The 17,713-nt window shown below is 41.0% G+C and overlaps 1 protein-coding gene across 1 annotated transcript in view; it reads left to right on the forward strand.

The window, feature by feature from the left end:
- The first annotated feature begins 628 nt into the window (after positions 1 to 628).
- The window catches only part of si:ch211-132g1.7 (prostaglandin F2 receptor negative regulator), a 51,220-nt gene continuing 34,135 nt past the window's right edge, over positions 629 to 17,713 (forward strand). The window contains exons 1-5 of the mRNA XM_026362373.1: positions 629 to 945; positions 5,237 to 5,349; positions 5,900 to 6,161; positions 12,197 to 12,601; positions 14,863 to 15,291. Coding sequence (XP_026218158.1) covers positions 894 to 945; positions 5,237 to 5,349; positions 5,900 to 6,161; positions 12,197 to 12,601; positions 14,863 to 15,291 — 1,261 coding nt within the window. The 5' untranslated portion in view covers positions 629 to 893. The remainder of the gene's footprint in view (positions 946 to 5,236; positions 5,350 to 5,899; positions 6,162 to 12,196; positions 12,602 to 14,862; positions 15,292 to 17,713) is intronic.

Here is a 17,713-nt window from a genome sequence, read left to right on the forward strand (position 1 = left end):
GTGTAAATACACAGCGTGGGCCTGGCCACACGACTGTAACTCACAACAGGAGCATGTCAGCCCTGGTAAAAAGAAATATATAAGTGATACAGGCACTGAAATACGGTTTCAGACCTGCAGCACCCATTTTGAGAAGTGAATGTTCATTCAAACTATTGTGTTTCTGCTAAATATTTCTCATTCTGCACAATTAGGGTTTGGATATGAGTACGGGACACATAAACGGTTTCATTATAGCCTCCAAAGTTGGACTATGTGTGATTTAAATGCAAACCCCCACTTGTTTCATCTCTGCTCCTGTGTTGCCCTCCATAAATTCCTCCTGCTCCTCTGTTCACATTTCATTCACACTATTAGGAACAGAGCAAATGCACCAAACCACATTAGAAAACACACAATTTAATAACATAGTAATAGATGTAATAGATTACACGTGTTGATTAGAGGGAAACCTATGAGGGGAACTGTAACTAGGGAATGTCAGAGTTAATCAGTGAGTGATTAGACGGACCCCTGACTCCCATGTGTCAGGGTTCTTATGAACCTCTCTCTCTCCTCCACCTGGGACCTCCCAGTTTCTCTCCACTCCTCTTTCAGTCCGTCACCTTACTTCCGGCCACTCTCTCTCCCCCTCTTCTCTCCCAGCCTCCTTCATTCCCATGCACACATCAAACCGGTCCGGTGGCAGCGTGTGGACCGTGTGAACGCTCCCGTCGGGATTCGGACTCCGTTTCCGTGCGACCCGCTTCGCTTTGCGGCTCCGCCCGCACACATCTGAGAGTTTTGTTGGATCGTCCGACAGCGGCGGGAGAGGACTTGTCCCACCTCACACAGGACAAAGGAGACGAGGGGACATTAAGAGGGAAATATAGGAGTGGACGAACAACAGAGGGATGACAATGGATAAGTGTGTCGTCACCGTCGTCTTCGGGCTTTTAATGCTCGGTAAGAATCGTTTCTTTAATGGCTGTTAATAGCTAATTAACTCCAGTGCGTACCGCCGCTCTCCATGCAGAAGTCGATGGAAACCCCGGTTTAGAATTCTATGAATTTAAGGTTTGCTTTCGTTTTGACAAACGCTTAAGCTTCCTAAAAGATCGATCACAAGATCCTCTAAATCTTTGGCTTGCATTAGCCTCATCGGCATACACCCAACACATCAAGAAGTACTTTATTTTAGTCCTTTTAAACTTTTTACACTGGGTACCACGGCTAGCTTCTGCCGTTCCCCGTCTATTTTGACGAAGGAATTCAGCAGTGCAGCAAGCAAAGCGATTTAAATTAGTTTAATTTCGGGTGAAAAATAGGTGTTAGCTGTCGTATTACATCAAGCCGAATTGAAGGGGGAATCCAGTGCATTGAAATAATGACCTATGTTATGCTGTTAGCTGTGAGTGCCTGTGACGACAAGTGGAAAAATGCCAAAATGGCAGATTGTTAAATGGAGTTCGGCATGAGAGTCATTTTTTCGCAGGGGCCATTTGCATCTATTGCCCCTTAAAGTAACTGTCTCACTGTGCAGAAACTGCTGTATATTTATGTTTAGCTAATGCAATGATGTCATTTTCATGGGTGACCAGTTAACAGGAACAGTTCATCATGAGGACGGAGACTAAGGAGAAAACCTCCTGTCTCCCATTTGTGTCCAGAGAGAATCCAGTGAATCATATTTGGACTGATTAGAAATGAGAAAGTGACACAGGGAGAGACAGATGTGCTCCTTTCCATCAGCCTCAGCCTTCCCGGCTTGTGATCACCCAGGGAGGCTGTACTGTACGTCCATCAAGGCCAATTAGCCAACATTAGGTGACCAGCTTTGACAAGGACCCATTAGCCGGCCTGACAGTCATTATCACCCTTATTATTCACAGTGTGTCTATACCACAGTGAAACCAGGCTGCCTAATTATCTATGCATCTTCATTAGACTGTTTTTTTTTCCCTCAGACACAAACCAGGACTTGTGCACTGTCCTTGTTTCTACCTCAGGGCCAAACAAGGCTGAACAGGCCTAACCAGCAGTGAAGCTGAGACATGTTGAAGAGCGCACACACTTTGACGAGTACCTGGTTTAAATTAGCTCGGTGTAAGGTGATCGAACGTTGCCAGCACTCCTGAGGTGTGTGTTACTGTAGGTGTGTGTGTTTTCTGACACTGCAGAAGCAGAAGTGGCCCTTGGTGTACAAAGCACTTCCCTTACCATGTGCCCTGTTCATCTGTCAGGGTTCAGTTAAATTTAAACACACTCGACACAGACAGCATGCAGACACTCTGCTAACCTGCTCCGTGTCTTGATGAAGTCCCCAAAGACTCTTGTTACAACCTTGGCAGGATATTTGTCTCTTGCTGGGACTTTCGTTTCCTCTTCTGTCACAACCTGCAGAACATTTGCATTTTTTTTTCTATTGTGTTTAATCAATGATATGTGAGACTGCAGGTGATACTTAATCCTGTTGCACAATGAAGAAGGTGCAATCTAGCGAGTGGGCAGTAGCCTGACGGGTTCTTAGCTAATTCTTTATCATTTTGCTGATCCCAGTGGCACCATCAAGTCAAACTGGTCTTGGATTTGGTTTTTCCACTCCACGTAAGACGAACAAGTGGCACACATCCAGTTGGCTCTCGTGGCTCCACTGCCCGACTCCAGCTGGAGCTCCAGACATGCCGACCTATGTCACAGTGAAAGTAAAGTGTCAGGTTTTCTTTATTTTTCAAAAAGATCTTTAGTTTGTTGGCTGTGCATTGGTTCCACATGAGACAAACAGGCTGGAAATTGAGTTTGAAAACCATTAATTGCAGCACCTTCTACCCACATGCACACACAAAGTCCATGTCTACTGTGTATTACAGTTACTTCGGCACAGTACATTCAAATAAGTGTCTGTGCAAATTGCAGAAAGGAAGTGACCACTTTTCCTGCTATAAGTCAGATGATCATTTGCATTAATCCTACGTATTGAAAATTCTGTTCAAGGAGGTGATTTGAATTTTGAATGCTGTAGGTTTTTTCTCACTTAACGACTTAGTGGTACAGAAGAAGCCTGCGGATATGTCCGGGTTGTGAACTTCAGACTCGCTTCATGGTGGATTTTCTTGAATTGAATGAATCACATTGTCATATTAGCTTGAGGTGCGGCAACAGCCCATGGTAGAATTTGAAGTTTTCTACTTGTTTGACATCAAAGCTCCAAAGTATTAAATGATTCATTTTATTTACGCTGTTACGATTGCTGTGTAGCTGTGAGACTTCCCAGAGACCAACGTGTCATAAAAATCTGCTTTATCTGATATGGAGATAAAAGATGAATTAAATAATAGACCACTCCTGACAGAGACGACAAACGCCGAAGCTGGAACATACAGGAGGTTTAATGCTGCACTTATTTCATTGTGACTTGTTACTTACCAAAGCAGAAAAAGCTCACACTCAGCAGGCTCACGCACATAACACCAGGCCATCTGCCAAAAAACTCAACTATTGATGCACTCGCCCAAGTATTGATGGATCATACAAGCTCAGGCCTTGTTTATGAAGCACATTTTCTTTATACAAAACTGATCCAGGTGCAGACTGAGGCAACACCCAGGTTTATCTGCTTAGGCCTATTCTGCAAATGTGTCAGATGTCGGTGTCTTAGTTAAACGAGACGCTCACCTAATTAAATAGTACATAATTACTACTTTTGAAATGAAGTCATTTAGATCATGGGTGAGAAAATAACACTAAGGATCTGACTAAGCATTTCAGTTCTTGATCTTTTCTGATAATACCGACACAGTTCAATTGTCATATTGTGTTGAGATTTCACAATTAGTCATAAAGCAGGTGAAGGACTGGAGGCTTTTTAGGCTCTTGATCAGAAAAACCTGCTCTAGAGTGGCACTAACTATTAGCTAGTCTACAACCATGAACACCCTATAGAGCAAGCAAACTGGTTTCTGAACTGGCACAAGCTCCAGCTCAGAACAAGACTCTGGTTTGCGTTGGAACAGTTCTCGTCACAGATTCGTCCCTTCTGGGAGGTTGATGTTGTCCACTTGACAAAACTTATAAACTTATAACAAAAGTATAAAGTTGTGCTTTACGATAATATATTTTTTGTCTTAAATATTGTTTAAATATAAGAAAACACTGCATGCTGTTAAAATAAAGGCAGTTATTATGTTGAGCCCTGAGTTAAAGCTGTGCATTGTTTCCAATGATTCAGTGTTAGTTTGTTCATCTGTGTTTTATTTCAGTTCTTCTTACATATAAACCCCAGCAGCATGTAGCATCTCCACTTTACCTTCAGCTGAGCGCAGACATCAGGTTCAGCCTGCAGCTAGATTTCAACAACCAGGAAGCAGAGTGTCAGTGAACCTAACATCCCTACATAGCTCAGACTGTGTCACTACACGCTTCACTCAGCTGGAATGTCACAAGAGTTTAACACTCAACACTCACTTTGACTGCGGAGAAGGTTAGATTTAATACAAGCAAACCTTGAATGCATCTCAGCAGTAGGGATGATATGATAAATAAAAACTACTACTACTACTACTTTTACATAAAAGTCTCTCTAAGTTAGAGTTAGTTTTGTTTTGGGGAGTCTCCTGGAGGGCAGCAAGAACCTGCAGTTTTTCTTCTTTCCAAACAAATGATGTGGGTCCATGTAAGTGTGTGTGTGTATGTAAATATGCACTGTGTTCTGTACAAAGAGAATGCAATGAGATTTTAGCACCATTGTTTTTTATAATAGATACCATACTGCACAACTCTGCACACGTTACAACACGTATTCCTGAACTTGTGTGTTGGTTTTCATTTTGCATGTTTGTACAAACGGGCCATTGTGTTCAGAACTACATACACTGTTATTCTTTATCTTAGTGTCAATAGTTCATTTGTCTCCATCCTGCAACTCTCTATTTATTTAACCTGTCCATAGCCAAGTAATACTGCTTTAACTCTCTAGTTAAAAGTCAGTGTAGCTTATCTCTAATAGAGGACACACACACACACAAACTGTTTACTTTACTAATAAATCTAAACAGCCTATTTGTTGAGTTTATTTTTACATTTGAGCATTGATTTCTCTCAGCCTTCAGAATAAAGATTTGAGAGGTTTTATGTACTGAAGCCTGACATACACTTGTTTATTTCTGCAGTAAACTTCACTGTAAACCAACAGCGACTAAAGGTGATTAGCTGCATTTTAGTTACTGTATTTTTTAAAATGTTCTGTCTGTCTCTGAAGGTGGGTGCTTGACGCGAGTAGTGAAAGTGCCTACTGGTCCATTAATCCGAGTGGCGGGTCAGCCGGTCTCCATCAGATGTGACGTCAATGACTACTCAGGGCCGAGTGAGCAGGTAAATTTCACTGACTGCCATATCAGACCTGAGTGCATGGGATGTTATTATTGAATGTTTCTGACTTACTGATCGTATACTGAAAGGAGAAGTCTGGTAAAAAGAGACTTCTGTTGCTTTTTGCTTCCTGGTAAACTAAAGATATACAGTAAATATTAATAACAGCTGGGCACTGTAGTTTTAAATAAATGTTGCTCAACCCTGGAGTAAATAATGCATCTGTTGTAGACTGTTGCTCACTGATACAGATTAGGTGCTCTGGTCATAAATACAATAGGATGACGGCACTTTATAACAGCATGGGGGGGGGGTCATCATAATCATTTGGAGTCATGAGACCTGTAGAAGCTAAAAGAGTCCACTCTGATCCATTTATCAGTCCACTAACTGTTGGGTGCAAATTTTATAGAACATTTTACATGTTGACTGTGTCTGTTTTCCCTGTGTCATGTGCTGCTACAAAATTAATTGCCCCCCAGGGACAATAAAGTTCATATTGGTTGAATTATATAATCGTGACCTAACATTATTCTCCCTCTATGTCCTGCAGGATTTTGATTGGATGATATCTAAAACGGTGAAAGGCGACACAAAGATAAAGATCATCTCCACGTTTGACACCAGCTACTCCGACCCGTCTTTCAGCCAGCGCGTCGCATCGGGCGACATCTCGGTGGTGAGGCTCGCAGACAACGAGGTGGAGCTGAAGGTAGCAGAGGTGAAGCCGCAGGACGCCGGTTTCTACTGGTGCCAAACACCCAGCACCGACTCCGTCATCAGCGGCAACTACGATGCTCAAGTCCAACTTATCGGTATGGGAGTGTCTGTTTTGTTTGGTCTCCTCCAGCTTGTTATAAATTAAAACGTTGATATTTTAAGAAGGAATGAAAGTCCTCTGACCTGGACTAGCTGTCCTAACTTTCAGTGTGTGTGTATAAAACTACTGTAGCTGCTACGTGGTTCATTTAACAGCCGTCCTCATGACTTACTAATGCTCTACTGACCACGTACACATCCTACCGCTGAGAAATAATTTGTCTTTAACACAGACGCACAAAACATGCACACCTCAGTACTCGTGCACTTGTGTTGAGGAGCAGATGTCAGGTGGGAGTATTTGGCTTGTGTCAAATGAGAGCCAGGGAGACATAGATTTGAACAGCGAAACACAAAGCCTGGGAGAAGAATAAAAATACCATCACATGGCATATAATGAAAGCACTCCAGAGGGAGAAATGTTAAATTACACGCTTTCTAGTATGATGAGTTGAAATGTTGTCAGCAGTTGATTATAGTTGGATTTATGATATGAGAGGAGAACCGTGGGCTTTAAGCGCCTTAAAAGCTTTTGTTAGCATATGTAGCATCAGTGATTGAACATTTAGTCATACAGTCAGTGGCCACTTTATCACTTTATTAGGTACACCTGTACAATGTAATGTAATCCAATACAGCGGCTCTGTCATGAATTCTACGTTTACAAGGTTGTTATTTGTTCTTTTTGAGTTGAAACTGTCAAAAAGGTGATTATTCTAATAGGCGTTTATTATTGAGTCATAGTGGGTGGTGGAATCGTACATCCACCCAGTACAAAATAGGAAGAGGTGTTTTTTTTATATTTGGCACTTGTTTATGTTAATAAGGTGGCGAGAGCTTCAGTGCCCTTCAGTAAAAGTCACGTTGCTGCATCTTTACCTTTTAGCAGCTTTAATTGGAATAAATGGCCAATTTATCATTTATAATCTATCTAAGAACTGTACTGCACCCAGTTCTTAGAATACATCAGCTTCATCTCAGTTACCAAATCTTGGGTGCATTGGTTTTAGATGTTTGAACCAACTGAGAGCAGCGTAGTAGCAGTTGATTGAAGATAATGAGTGTTTCTGTTTTTGTTGTCTTTTGTTAAACTCACAAAAAGCACATTTTACCACTCAGAGCTTTGGCAACAATACACGGTTTTGAAGATGGAGAATCAAACTATAAAAGTAAAACTAACAACACTTGAAGTGTTTAATTTCACAGTACTTATTTTGGCAGTGTGTTGTTACTGGGGTTCATCCATCATTATCAGCATCATGAGCACAGTTGATTCTGTGATTGAAAAATGCAGTAGTGAAAGCCTGAGGATAACATTTTCTAATGTGCTTTACTGTCCAGCCAGCTATCAAAGAGGAATAGGGGGGGGAAGCTTTTTTTTTTTTACTAAAAAATTGGACACGCCAACAGTAAAATAAAAGTTAGGCTGGCTGTTTGCAAAGGCAGTTGATGAAACAGTTTCTGTTGTAACCATCCAGTGAATTACTTTCTAAACAGTAATGGTCTTCTTGTGGGATTTCAGTTCAGATATTCAAATTTTATCATCTATCAAATAATCTGCTAAATAACGACCATGTCATGAGACCTCACTGGCAGTTTTAAACTAAAGTTGATTAACAAACAACACAACCCGTTTAACAAGAATTTAACGGTCTGTGCAACTCATCTATTTACAAGTCAAACAAGGAGGGAGATAAAATACAGAACCAGACTCTCTGGATGAACCTACTACAGATAAGAGAAGAATCACTAGCCATACTTGTGTGATTAAAATAATATTGTTGTACAGTTTGTGTGTGTCGCCCCAAATGAGGTGAGGTGAGGTGAGGTGAGGGCTATAAAAGCCAATAAACGGTTTGAATAAACCGATCAGTTTTTGTTTGCGTAAAAGACATTTGGTTTGCAGTAATACAGTAAATGACAAAGAAGCTTCTCCTTCTTCCTCATATTTGAAAAGCTGCAACTACAAGCGTGTTTCCGTGTTCACCTGTTAATGTTTAACCATGTCTTTAACTACCATTACCCAAGTGCTGTGAGTCGGCGGAGCATAATCATAAAAACATTAATCATGCTGTAGTCACCACACGTAGATGTTCTAGGAACATTTTTTTGCAATGTGATCATTTCATTAAAGTTCCCACATTATGCTGATAAGAAGTGTAATCCAGCAGGTATTAACTGTTGCAATTTAGTTATGTGATAAACAGATGGATGATGCTTCACTATCTTCCACTTATCTGGAATGGAGGCATTGTGGCTGCATGTTCAGCAATATGGTCCAGACGTCTTGTAGACGCTTCTCAGCAATGTTGATCTCTAGTTATATTTGGATTCACCTCCACACACATCACTGACTCTTGGGAGGACTGGACTGGAATTTACTTTATCTAACCTCTAGATGAGGATTAACGTACAACCAGTCTTCACGTCACAGTGTCCTCTCATCTTGGGTTGTTTTATGCAGGCCAGACCATTTTTATCCCATCAGTGGTTATTTTTACACATAGTTAGCGAAGATAAGGACTAAATATTATAGTTTAATGTAGATATCATGTAAGAGATCTCCATGTTAACCTGCAGACGATACTTAATCCTATTTCTGTAAAGTTTTACCTCATCTTAATAATAAGTTTATAACGTCTTGTGGTAGCTGTATTCAAGTAACATAATGATAATAAACCAAGTGTCCTATATTTGGAGTTAATCTCAAAGCCCCACTCTTCATTAAATCTTGCAGTTTTGCTCTATTAGTTGAATCTTACTTAATATTTAAAAATATGTTCGTTCCTCAAGGTGCTTGACCTTAGAGTCATTATTTAGTGAAAGCAACAAGCACATGTCAGACAGTCAAATCATCCAACAAGTCAGAAAATTACAGACTGAGAGACTGCAGATATCTGTCCAGGAATCCCTCTACAGACCTGCCTCTGTACAGTTAGGATAGTGTCTAACAAAGAAACAGCAGCAAAGAAAGGAAAAACATGCTCGGCATCGTCCTTCGTATCTAATTTATTACATGATGTATAATTACATCCAGTCCGTAATTAAACACAGTTGTTGCTGCATTGATTTAACCCAGTCCCTAACATTAGTTAATGGTAATGCCTTTGTTAGAAATGACGCCCATAATGGCCTTTTCACACCTCAAAGTTGAGAGAGGAGCTCACAGAGAGGGATTGTCTGACAGCAGGTTAGTTAGCTCCATAATACACCATCATGTTCAGTTGCTCGCTGCTTCCCAGAACGGCTCCCCAGACACCTTGTTAAATTTAGACCTGAATTAACTAGGCAGCGCTGTTTATGTGTGAAAGAGACTGCGTCGTGTATATGTCGAGCATATGTATTAGCAAGTAGTGTGTTTTGTAGAGTGCGGAGGGGAGATTGTTTGTTTGTGTGTTTGTGTACGAGACAGTCAGTCGTTAACAGAGTTGAGTTAGATTTGCAGCCGGAGGGTGTGTACCAGTCGAGACTTGTGCACCACATTCATCAGCATGCACACACACTCTCTCTCTCTCACACACACACACACACACACACAGCTTCCATCGCCCCACTGAGGCTGTTTGGTTATGTAAGAGACAAGTGAAGTAGAGGTTGCTGAGGGTTTGAAAACTCCTTTCAGGCTAATTTTAATTGATAGAGCAAAACGCAGATTATTCGTCCTGCCTTTGTTATCTGCCATAGACACTCGCATCACTGCAGCACCACTGAAGGCTCTAACTTCAACTCCAAGACTCACTGGTGTCCACGGCTGTCGTGGTGAAATCCACAATTAACATGCACAAGATCCATGGAGGTGTTGGCAACAAATGTGAATGAAAATTTGGTCTTAGTCCAGCTCTAATGTTATCTTATCTCGTTATTTCTGCCCACTGCTTAGCTCCTGGTCCTTGAGTCTACTGTCTCATGTCCAACTTCTCGTGACACACGTCAGCACTAGAGCATGTTTAGGGCAACTTTATTTATTGCTGTGTAAATACGTAGAGGTTTCTGGAGACAATTCCTCTCAAGCAGCTCAGACACCGTTGTAGTAGCATTACCTTTCTTCAAAGTGCGCTAAGTTTAGTAGTGATTGCAGAGCTTGCTCGTTGTAGCTGGTAGGGGAAGATGCACAACAAATCACCTGCATCTTTTTTGTTTTTAAGTCTTCTTACAGTCTGTTGTGGAACTGTGATATTTTTCATCCCACTCGAGTTGGCAGGGCTGTGTTTGCAACTGTAGTGCCAGATAGAAATAAGAAAGAGAGCATCTAAAGGAGTGACAAAGTGCATGATGATTATTTTCATTTTTGGCAACATAACATTTTCTTTTACTGTATTAAGGCTTAGACTGTATCGTTAACATGGTTTCTATATCACTGGAACATACATCTCCTCAGTTAATTTATATTTAGATACATGTAGTGTCATGAAAACCCTGACAGGCCAACTGAGCTACATTTACCTTTATGTATAGAGGCTCCAGCATATCACAGCATGCCATGCTTTACCACCCAAATGCCAGGATAGATAGTTTTCTTCTTTTTGAATAGTTTCCTAACTAAGATTCCTAATAGTAGTTTAAAAAATAGTCTTTCCCACAGGACGTGAATGTGTCATGAATGTAATTCCCATAATACTAAGCTACGCCCTCCTCATTCCTAGCCATCTGCCACTTCTTGGATTCATTTGCAACACGACTAGAATTAGCTTTCAAAAATGGATTATTCACCATTTATGTGAAATATTTTGGGGGTTTAGAGTGTTTATCACTCTAAAAACCTACATTCATGTTTGTAGATTATTAAATATGATACCTGGAGTCACTAGAGCATATGTAGACAAGCCCAGCTCTTATTCATAAAGTCCTTTTTTTGGAAACCTTTTATGTTTTTATATGAAAAGTGTCATAATAAGTTAGTGAAGAGTCTGCAATTTGTGTTGAGCAGTCATGCAACAACACTACTCAACACTGTTTTGAATTATTATTATTAACCCCCCATGTCTTCACTGCAAGCAAAGCAAAATCCTCTAATGTCTTTTTCTTTACTTTCCTGGTTGAGAAAAACAGCAGTAAAACTTGTTTTTATTGCTGTTGTTGTGGATGTATTTGAAAGCAAAGTCATGCTCCCAGCAGGATCTCCAGCAGTAATAAGTTTTTTTTAATTTCTTCTCACAGAGTGACTCAGAACCATGTGTCATAACAAGAGAAGAAACAAAGCTATTGTAAAAGCCGCTCTGTTAAGACCTGCTCAAACTCTTGAATGTGACATTTAGCAATCTGGTGTTGAAATCAGCCTGGAATCTTTTCATTATCAGAGCGAAACAAGCCCAGAGTGAAAGACTGGAGGTAAATACTGTGTGTGAGTGTGAGAGGGAAAGTGAGGTTACCGTGTTACCTGAGCTGGCAAGTCATTAACCTTTGTGAACACTCCTCTGGGTGTGTTTCATACACACATGCACAAATTACTGCTTTATCTGGAGCTGCTTGTTTGTTCATTTAGCCTGCGACCTTGACAAGAGTACTACACCGTGCGAGACATGGTGTTGACTTACATGAACTGGTTTTAATCAGACATGCCTCTCAGGCACATTCATTTCCTACATTTATGTGAAGTTTTCCCTGCTGATCATCAAAGTGCTGAGGGGTTGTGGGTGGAGAAGATAGAACTGCACAGGAAAAGTCATAGCTTACCATGATTATGTTATGTTGGTGCTTTTGTTTTTTTGCTGAAAGAAGATCTGAATAATCCTCCAGAAGTAAACAGTGAAGACTGCGCCTGACTTTGTACAAAGGCCTAAAAACTGAATTAAATCATGCAGCCATTATTAAAACCTGACTAACCTGTGAGGGTCACATCATATTCTCTGCAGTTGCTTCAGTTCATTGCATAATTTCTCATTACGGGAAGGCTTTTATTGTGAAGCAGCTGCAGGAAGTGTGGTGTTAAACCAAACAAGATGTAAGGAAGTGTTTATTTGTCCTTGTATCTGACATTAAAATGTTTCTAAAATATTTCTATATGTTTTTGTTTTGTCTCTTTTCTCATCAGTCATTCCCAACACCCTTGAGGTTTCCCCCCAGACTCTGCCCCCAGAAGTCCCAGAGGGAAATGACATCACGCTGTCCTGCAATGTCACCCGGGCACTCACCTACTCCACCTACCTATCGGTCACCTGGTCGATGAAGAGCGGAGTAACATCCGAAGACATTCTGACGTTCGGACCCGAAGGAGAAGTAGTTACAGGGGGGAAGTTTGCCCGGCGCTACACTGACGGAGGCATCCGATTGGTCCCTGGGAAGAATGGATTGTTTGAACTGGTTATATCCAGAGTTACAACACTTGATACCGGGACTTATACATGCAGTGGAACTGAATGGACACACGAAAATGATAACTGGATAAAAATTGTGGAGAGTACAAAAGAGATGGGGACTGTTAAAGTTATTCCAACAGGTAAGAAAAGCAAATGCTTTCTTACCTGTCTTAACAGCAGAAGATGTTAAGATGGTGAATGTGCTAAATGTCCTATGAGTAGTTATGAGTAGTAGAACTACATGTACGTCACTGCCAAACCACCGAATGGTATCTTTAAGACTTTATTTGCAGCTCATTAAAGCTGGTTGCTTCACTGGAGGTTCAGCATGGAGGAGGTTGTGGGCGAAGTGGTGTCACTTTATCAGATTTCTTTTTATCATTTGACATCTTTAGAAACATTTGCCTATGAAAATGGGGTTATATGTATTATGGCTAATTAAACTAATGTAAGGCTGGAAGCCTGGAAGATGACTCATGGCTCTGTGACTTGAAGAAACAATAAGTCGCATACAAAAATCAATTACATGATTAGAAAAAAGCCTTATGGAGACGAGTGAAGTGGCAGCCACTGCAGATGAGTTTTCAGTCTATTGAGTCTTGTATGTATTTTAGATAGCCATTACTAGTTACATACAGTATGAATTCATGGTACACCATCACCCAGAGGCGAACTGGAGCACGGAAATCCTGCAGCAGCTAATGAGCTGGTGTTAGACTGTTTCGTGTGACCCATTAGATTTTGTGGCCTGATGGGAATTTCACTCCTGACTCTGGTATGGGTTGGTGTTGCAAAAATGAACGCTTGCAGATAGGTCTAAGCAGGAAGTAACGGCATGTCATCTGATTCATGTCTGATTTGAATCTCTTTATTTGTCTTGCTACATTTATGAATTTAAAAGCAGAACTTGCTCCTGAAGCCTGTTAAATTTGGCCCAGCAGTAGGAGGTTCCCAAGCAGTAATTATAGCTGCGGTTGTAATAGCAGGAAGAGTTGAGTTTGCAGATGAATTCCCTATAGAGAAATATAGACCATCTTAGAAAATGAGTCTTGATTCTTGATAAAAAGAGGTGACTGCACTGCATGTGTTTGCGGATTAATGTGCTGGGAAATGTGTTGGAAATAGTGATTTTTGGGAGAAAATGAAGGATGAGAAGAGACACAGGGACGTGGGAGAGTTCCCCCTCTGTTGTGTGGCTGTCTTTATTTTAATGGCATCCTCTCCTCTGTGAGACTCTGTCTTTTTCTTCTCTCTGCCTCACTCTGTCCTGGGAGGCTCGTGACCCTCACTGTCTGTCTTTCTGTCTTATTCTGTCCCTAGAGAGGCCCCTGCGCACACACACACACACACTCTCACTCACTCACTTTCAGTCATTCATTATGGTTGCTGTGGTCACCATATCTTATATCTGTCTGGGTTGCCATAGCCTCTTAAGTACTGGAAACTGCCCAGTGATTTGTAATGAAACCACAAATGAGACACACACACACACACACACACACACACACACGGTCTCAGTCTCAGGTCTATTGTGTGTTCCTGTCAGTTCATATTGACTTACAGACTTGAGTAAAGAGGATGAGAAATGTCAAACAGAGTGGGCTTTGTCTCTTTTGTCCCTTTTCAGACACCATACAGAGTCTCTTTCCTACATGCTGCTGCTACTGGGGACTGTATCTAAACTCCTGATCTTACCACCGGTTTGGAGATACACAGAAAAGACTGACAGCTATTTTTAATTTGCTGGACTGCTTTTCTGTCTTGTAAAGTTCTTTAACGTCCCTGCTGACATTTACTGATGACTATTTACATTGTCTTTTAAGCATCTGTAGTGTAACTTTGCCTCTGATGGATTATTTTAGATAACAAATAGCTGCTTGTATATTTTGGAAATCCAATTTGGCTGTGTACCTCTACTCTGCACAATGATATTAAAGTTGAATCTAATTTTAAATAACCACATGTGGTGTGCAGCACAAGTCACAGATTAGTGACTAACAGCTTCAGAAACTGCTTCAGCTGGTTCACTCAGGGACAGTCAGAGACTTGTCCTGAAGCCACTCCAGTCTTAGTCAGGTCATTGTCTTGCTGAAAGGTGAACAGTCACTTGGCTTCAAGTTGTGTGCACTGTGCAGCAGGTTTTCCCTAAGGATCCTTCTTTGTTTGGCTGCATTTATTCTTCCTTTTATAATAAGCAGCCTCCTCTATACATGTAGCATTATGCTGTTACCACTGTGCCTCAGTTTAGGGATACTTTTAAAACAGGTGATCAGTGTTTAGAGATCTAAAATGCATTTCAAAATGGATTCAAAATCTCCTCTAATGCTTCAATGTGTTTTTTTGATAAGTTTGTGCCTGTAAACATAAAAACTGATGCTGTCTCTGTCTCTGTCTTCTCAAGGTCAGTCCCTCAGTGTCATTGCTTCTTCCTCTTCATCTCCCTCCTCTACCTCTCTGCTCCTCTCCCCTGGTAACACGCTGACCCTCCTCTGCTCCGTCAGCGCTGACAACCTGCCGGCCCTCGCCCTGGAAGTAACCTGGCTGGCCAACGACCGAGATCTCATCACCATGGAGCGCAGCGGGGTGGTGATCGCAAACACGTCCTCGAGCGGAGCTCAAGGAAAGAGGGGACAGGCCAGCCTGGAGCGAACGGGAGCCGGGCAGTACAGGCTGGGGGTGAGAGGAGTGAGCGGGGAGGATGGAGGGGAGTACACCTGCAGGGTCCGAGCCTTCATCGACAAAGGAGGGAAGAGTGCAGGTGGAGGAGGAAGGTGGCACATGGCAGCTGAGAAGAAGTCCAGCCCTGTGGTGGTGAAGGTGTCGGAGATCAGTGAGTAAAACAAGAGCATGTTTTTTTTAAATGTTTGTGTATTTCAATTTAGGTAATGAGACGATTAATGAGACATAACGCACAGATCCTCAGGACATATTGAGCGCTTGCAGTGTTTTTACAGCTTTGTGTAATTTTATGATACGATATTCATTGCTCATTGGTACTTAATTCATCAGAGGTTTTGGTGTGTTTGGTAACAGTCCAGACGTCCAACGCTGGGGAGACATAGGGCTCAGAACGACAAAAATGGTGAAGTGTGGTGTGCATGATGTTTCCATATTATTATAAGAGTTGTGGAAGTGTAACTGTGCAGCAGTGTCACAGATGAATATAGAGTCTCAAGGGGAAACTCTTTAATCCTCTAGTCAGGCTGTTGACTCCTGCTGCGAGGATGATTGATTAGTCGTGCCTGTCCTGCACTCTGCTACCTCTGGGTATGCTGTTAGTGTGTGTGTGTGTGTGTGTGTGTGTGTGTGTGTGTGTGCGTGCACGAGCTCGTGCACGATGCTCTGATCCTGCCTCTAAAGAGCAGCGGTGTCAAACACAGTCGACACGGCAATCAATTACTGGCAGGGTGGGTGGTCTCTGTGTCTGACTGTCTTTCTCTATTACCATCTATGATTCACTGCATGTTTAAAAATTCAGAATTTTCTCTGGTGAAGCTGAATGTAGTTGGCTTGCAAGGTGACAAGGTGGTATGTTGGATATACTGTACAATTGGATATGTATCAAATAAAATAGTAAAATTAGCATGCTTATTCATGCATTTATTTTTAATGTTCTCACTAAACTGTGAGCTGTGGTAGTCAGGTTAGTCCCTGAATGTGTGGATAGACAGATCACCCACAACATTAAAACTACTGTCAAATGTGGTCTTATAGGATTAGTTAGACATTTTGAGAAATATGAAGGAACACGGTGGTGAGAGAGATCAGGAGGCAGGCAGATTGAAGGCGCGCTCTGACTGATCAGGAAGCCAGCTGCTGTTCTGCCATAGCAGTTGGATGTCCGACAAACTCCCCAATTCCCATGTCTTAATGAAAGAAATGAACTTTAATGAATAAATAAATGTGTTACATAATCGTTTTCAGTCCACTTCAGCCACAGTACTACTGTATGTTTAATGCTTTTGGGAGTTCCCAGGAAGTATTTTGGCAGATTGACTTGCTAAAAATGCACTGTGAGCTGTCGAGCTCAAGTGCAATTTAATTTCAGGGACGTGAGAATTATTCTGCTTTCTCCACATTTTCTTTTTTCTCTGTTTTTTATTAATGTAGACAGAATAATAGACCTTTAATGATTTTTATGGCTGTAATATTGTAAACTCGGTTCCAAAACACAACAATAGTACATCTTGTGACAATGACTATTTTCATTTTCTAGTTCCTTTCAGTGGCAGTAATTTCTGTTTAAAGTTGCAGTTTTATGCCAGTACATAACATTTTTACATTTCACCAAACTGACTGTCCTTCCCCCATGGTGGTTGGCTATAAAAAAACTATGAAGCTGTATTTGTTTAACATGAAACCAAAACGTCATGGATAAATTTACAGCATAGAGACTCACCACGCCTATTCAATGGCAGGGAAAATTAAGAAAATGTTGCATTAAATCGACAAAATAAATTATTTCATGATTCCTTTCTTTATATCCAGTTTAACTTTCAAAGCTGTCGTCCTAATTCTGATCTATTGAATTATGAACAATGTATTTTTGAGTTTTTTTTTCTGTATCTTTAACCCTTGCTACACTCAAATTGTTGACAGTAAAAATAGAAAACCCTTTTATTGATCCAAAATGAATCAGAAATCAAAGGTTATTTTGTTAGCATATGTTAGCTAGGCTGAAAAAGTTTGGGATAGACTTGGGAATTCATCTTCCCCTCAATGACTGCAAGCTGGCCAGGTCCTGATGCTGCAAAGTAGGGGCAATTCATCATGTTTCCTCCACCATACTTTACAATTGGGATGATGTTTTCATAATGATACGCAATGCCCGATTTAATCCAGATCGAGGTGGGTGTTCTTTCCAAATAGTTAGGATAGTTTCATGAGTCCACAACACCGTGGACTGGTGAATTCCTAGTCTTTGAAATCACTTTGTAACACTTTCCAGCTTTATGTAAATCATCAATTCTTGATCGTAGAATTTATTTTAGTGAGGCATAGCTCACATAAGCACATTTTTGAAGAGCAAACTCAAAATAAAGACATGAAAGATCAGACTTTATTTTTGGCATTATTTCAGGCACATCATATTTGTTAATACTCTTGACTTAGCTGAAGATCAGGTCACGTTTTATGACCAAAATTGTTCACATACTTTTTTCTTGTCACTGTAGATTAATCTGATGGGAGTTGTAGTTGTTCTGCAGAACTGATACCAGTTTGTTACCAGAGCTTTTAGAGGAAATGTCATA

Source organism: Anabas testudineus, chromosome 2 (assembly GCF_900324465.2).
Source record: "Anabas testudineus chromosome 2, fAnaTes1.2, whole genome shotgun sequence".
NCBI classification, from domain to species: domain Eukaryota; kingdom Metazoa; phylum Chordata; class Actinopteri; order Anabantiformes; family Anabantidae; genus Anabas; species Anabas testudineus.